Source organism: Mesitornis unicolor, unplaced genomic scaffold (assembly GCF_000695765.1).
Source record: "Mesitornis unicolor isolate BGI_N332 unplaced genomic scaffold, ASM69576v1 scaffold8411, whole genome shotgun sequence".
NCBI lineage: Eukaryota > Metazoa > Chordata > Aves > Mesitornithiformes > Mesitornithidae > Mesitornis > Mesitornis unicolor.
In genome coordinates this window covers 4,471-9,397 of record NW_010163246.1, presented here as the reverse complement: position 1 = coordinate 9,397, position 4,927 = coordinate 4,471, and the positions used below count along the sequence as shown (strand labels likewise).

Sequence of the window (4,927 nt, the reverse complement as noted above, 5' to 3'; positions counted from 1 at the left end):
GGCTCCTCCGCCTGCCCCGGCTGCACCCGGTCCCATGCCCTTCGTGCCCGTCTCTCGTTCCGGGCTTTCCCCACGTCCCCCGCTGAGCCTTTGCTTTCCTGCTCCCCGGTCCTGCCCCCTTGATCCCCTCTCCTCAGCCGCCTGTTTCTGGGCACTTCCTCATATTCCCTACCGAGCCTCCTGCTCCCGTCGTGACACGGTTCTGGGCCTTCTCTATGGCCCGCACTGTGCCCCTTGCTCCCCTTGACCTGCACCGAGACTGTCAGGCATCTCTCTCAGCCCCCCTGTATCAGGCTGCTCCCCCCTTGGCCCCCATCTCTGGCCCTTGACACTGTGCAGAGTGGTGGAATGCTGCTAGGAGCTTGAGGGATTTGCTTCCCTTGGTCCCTGTGGTATTCCCAGAATGATTTTTATCACACTTTAATTCCTATATTCCTTGCAGAGGTTTCTTTTAGCAGTCCAGTGCTCTGAGCTGGTGGGCGAGCTCTGCCTCTCCTCATGTGCCTCCTCCCTACAGGGCTGGATCAACAGGGGAGACGTGGACTCTCTTTTAGCTCAGTCCTTGCTGGGCTCCCAGGAGGGTGGTTAACCAGAGAGCCTGGGAGCACTTTTGAAGGGTTGATAACCTCCAGGCACTTTTTGTGAGGAGAAATCAGCCTTCTAGTAGTTCAAAAAGTGTTTGCCTTTTGAGCAAAATCGCAGTTACCATAGCAGTCATTTTTATGTCTCTTGCCTTCTTTTTTAATGAGACTGAAATGTGCTACAGATGCTGCAGCTTTTTTTTTCCAGGAAGCAGCAAGAGTCAGTCCATATGTCTGCGATGCCCAAGATAGCACTTGTTTTAACTCTATCTGCTTATTTATGCCTGGTTTTAAAGGCCTTAAGTTCCTTCTCTTCTACACCAGGACAGAAATGGAAGCTATTAATTAACCCTTTAGACTCATTCTCCCTCTGCACAAGTGCATCTTTCTAGCGAGTTAAAACAAATGAATTGCTGCCTCTGCCTTCCCAACGTGCTGGCGTGCTCAGTTCACAGGTTGGTTACCTACATCTTTGTCTATGAAGACCTGGTATCCTTGGCCTGTGGTGCTGTTATTATCTGGTATTTTGCTGGCAGCTTTGAGAAGAACGTTGGCACCGCGAAGCACTGCTTCCTCACCGTCGCCTTTGCCGTCCTCTCTGCCCTCCTGTACCTCTTCCTGGAGACCGTTGTCTCGAGGGTGTCAGAGGTGGAAGATGCCAAAGGATTCATGCCGGTAGCGTTTGCTATGTTGGGAGTGTCCACCACCCGCTCGCGGATGAGGAGGACTCTGGTTTTTGGGTTTAGAGCTCCAGTGGTGCTGGTGCCTTGGTTTCTGCTCTGCATCGCGTGGTTTATCCCCTGCTCTTCTCTCCTGAGTAACCTGTGTGGGCTCCTCACTGGGGAAGCCTGTATCCTTTCCACGTGCAGAGCCCTGAACCGGAGTGGGATCCCTGGTTTACAACGCAGAGGACAAACTGCAGTTCTTGTTGCCAAAATGCACTGGTTTATGGTGCTTCCTGGGCTCTTGCTTTGCATTGAACTCACGGGCTTTGCTGGTCCTCATCACACGCAGTTCTGCGTTTGTTTTTCGTCTCATGCTTCCACTTCCCCTGTGGCTTTAGTCCACAAAGAGAAGATGGAGCTGAGAAGGGCCCTGATCTGTGAAAGTGTCACTGGTTGAAGAGCCGGGGAAGGAGAATGGCCAGGGGCTGTTGTGTGTGGGGCTGTGTTCGAAATGAGCGCGTTTTGTCTGCAGTCCTTAACGTGCTGCTACTTCAGATGGTCTTGGCTACTGCTTCTGCTTGGATTTTCCAGAGTCGGTGGGCTCTAGACTGGACAGGGTGTTCCCTTTCAGCCTGCTAAAGAGGATACCAGGGCTGAAATACATCCCAGGGTCCCTAGCAGAGAGAAGAGCCTTTGAAAACAGCAAGTAAGTACTTCTGTGAAAGATTATGTGGTACAGGGGAATTTGGAGGCGTAAGTGGAGGCAATAAATTGCCTTTAAAAGCTGTATTGCGCTCACTGTGTTCACATCCCGGGTGTTAAGGGGGACACACTGACCCCCTGATGTCACACTGGTGACATTGCTGTGACTAATACGCTATCACACATTAACTCAACCAGGTCTTTCAGTGAAAGCTAAACTGGGGTGAAAGACCTCTCATCTGCTGCAGGGCAGTGTGTACACACGTGAAGGAATTGCAGCTTGGCTGACGTGAAGGCTGTGCTGTGCAGTTCTGCCCTAACATTAGGGCTTACAACATTTCTTCCTGGCTGTACGGCTGCCTGGGGTGTGATCTTTATCTTCCTTTGCCCCACCTGGACTCCCAGGAATGCTGTGAAGTGAGTTGTGTCCAAATCTGTGCAGGAGCAGAGCGTAGTAAATTAAATATGTCGCTTAGGAAGTTCGCTGTAGAGTGGGTGACACATTTTCAGTGTCAAGGCGAGATTGCTTTACTGGAAAACCTTGGGACCCAGGGCTGATGTTCAGAAACGGTTTCAATTTTGTGTTTATCACAGGCCACGAGAACTCACTTGTATTTTTAAAAGCTTGGAAATGTAGGTCAATTTTTGGTCCTATTCTGAGTTGTCATTTCAGTTTCACAGAGGAAGGAATAGTTCTCTACTAAGAGGAAATTGTACGTATTGTTTAAGCCACCAGCTCGCTGTAAAACGTCCTTTGAAGTGGAGCCATTTCCAAGCGTTTCCCATGGGGAAGCCATAAACCAAACCCCTGCCTGCAGCAGGAGCACACCACTGGTGCATTCGGGCACTCAGACATGTGAGTGCTTGCAGGGGAGGCCAGGCAGAGCCAGCAGCGCTCGGGTTCTCGCTCTCTCCCTTCTGTGCAAGAGCTGTTTTTGGGAGGAGGGGCTGTCCCGCTGCGCGCTGAGCTGCCTGCATCAGTCTAATGCCTCTGCTGTTGCGTGCAGCGTCTCAGCTCCGTGTCTAAACCTGCTTCTTTAGGTAGGTGACAGAAATAGGCTGTTCTGGCTCAAAGATATTTAAATAAACATTTGACTGTCAAGCAGGGCGTGGGAAGGTGTTTCTAGGATGTTTCCGTTTCTGCAGCTGAGTTTGCACGTCTCTGTGTCTTGGCCACAAGTTCTGTATGTGCTTTTTGGGGCTTAATTTTTGTTATTTTGATTCTTGTTCCCAAATGTGAGCTCTTGCTGGTTTGGGTTTTGGTTTGGTGGTTTTTTTGGTTAAGATTTGCCACCAGACAGGAGACATTTCGAGGAGGTCCAGGCTTTGGCATCATGTTTGCGTCCACAAATTAAAAAAAAAAAACCCAAACCGACCCAAAAACTCAACCCAAAAACCAAAACCAAACCCACCTGATAAATAAAAATAAATATCCAAGCCTGAAAATCCCAGCATGAGCCAGTCATTTATTCCTGCTTTTGGGAATCTGGTGGCTGTGGTCCTCGTGAACGTTGCCTTGATGCTCAGCGCTCTTAGGGCTGTGTGTGGACTGAGCCGTACTCCTGAAGTCCCAGAGGCTTTGGCTCTCAGCAGATTGCTTCTCTCTTGATATGTTTGGGTGGAATGAGTCATGCCTTCTGCTGGCAAAGGCTGATTCTAGGCCTTGCTTCTGAATGATGGATTTTATTTGTATCTCCTCCTCCCCTTTCCGCTGTATGCCCTAGGCTCTTACTCATACCAAAGGCCTTTATGGCTTCTTGATAAACACCACTTGTCAGCTGTGCCTTCTTCTGAGGAAGACCTTGGCAGATGTGTTGTTCAGTGGAAGGCAGGAGGGTGCATATGGAAATCTTCCAGCACGTTGCAGCTTGGCTTGCGTTTTCCTTGCACAAAGGGACTCGGGGCCAAGAACCGCAGTTCATTCAGTGGGTGTGGAATTGGTGTGGGTTGGGATGAGGACATCTGTCCTGAAAGGCCACTAAACCTATTTTTACTCAAGTGCTGCTTATAGTAAGAGCTTCTCTTGTAGTGAATCTCTGTGATGGGTTGCAGTGACCTCTCTGAGCGCTGCTCAGGGGGAAATCTACCCCCAGGGCACTTGCAGTGTTAGTTGGGCAATGCCAGTTGTGAACACAGTGTAACCTTCTGTTTTCTTCCTACCCAGGATTAACGCTGTGCCAGGTGCCTACCCCACCCAGAGCTACCACTGCTCTTCGCCTCCAGCTCTCCCTGCTTTCCAGGTGCTGCACCCCAATGCCCACAGCCAAGGGATTCAATACGGCTGTGCTCTGGGACACGAGGGATCTCTGCACGGCCACACTGCAGGACACAGCCTCCCTTCTTCCCCCTCTCAAGCCAGAGGTGCTTTTGGGGAGCACCACGTGCAGGCACACACTGGAGCCTCACCTGGACAGTGCTGCCAGTTGGGCAAGTGCTCTCCCCCGCAGCGCGTGTGCCCGCCTGATCCACAGCCACCTGTGGGCATGGGTCCCCTGGCTGGGGTTCAGCAAGCATTGGGGTATCCAGAGCCCGTGGCTGCTGTGGCAGGGGAATTTTCGAGAGTCCAGGTGTACTGATCTCCAGAAAGCAGCAGGACTCTCATAATGTGGCAGGAGCGTTGTATGACGCTCACGCAGCAGTGCGTTGCTGCATCGTTGCTGTATCTGGGGTGCCTGGTGGGATGGGATGGGTTGGTAGCTCCGGTGTAGGCTCCGCTCCCTGACACAGGCCACTTTAATTACATTTCCTTTATTTTTAATTTTTTTTGTTACTTTTTGATATTGCTGGGTGATGGGGACTGTGTGATCTCTGTGTGCTTCTCCTCCTCTTGGAGTCTTTTTTTCATTGCTCTATTTAGCAGCTGCCTTTTTCCACGCTGCCGCTCGAGTTACAGCGCATCACCTCCCCAAATCAAGCCAGGAACCTCATTGTCAAAACACTGCACTACTCTGGGGTTCAACCAGCTTGCAGCAGTAAGGA

At 51.0% G+C, this 4,927-nt stretch overlaps 1 protein-coding gene across 1 annotated transcript; it reads left to right on the top strand.

Moving 5' to 3' along the window:
* Positions 1–1,036: 1,036 nt before the first annotated feature.
* Positions 1,037–4,188, top strand: RHBDD2 (rhomboid domain containing 2; the record flags this gene model as incomplete). Its single annotated transcript, XM_010193897.1, has 3 exons — positions 1,037–1,431; positions 1,802–1,952; positions 4,113–4,188. Coding segments are annotated over 3 exons (622 nt in total), but the record flags the coding sequence as incomplete, so codon positions are not given.
* Between the last annotated feature and the right edge of the window lie 739 nt (positions 4,189–4,927).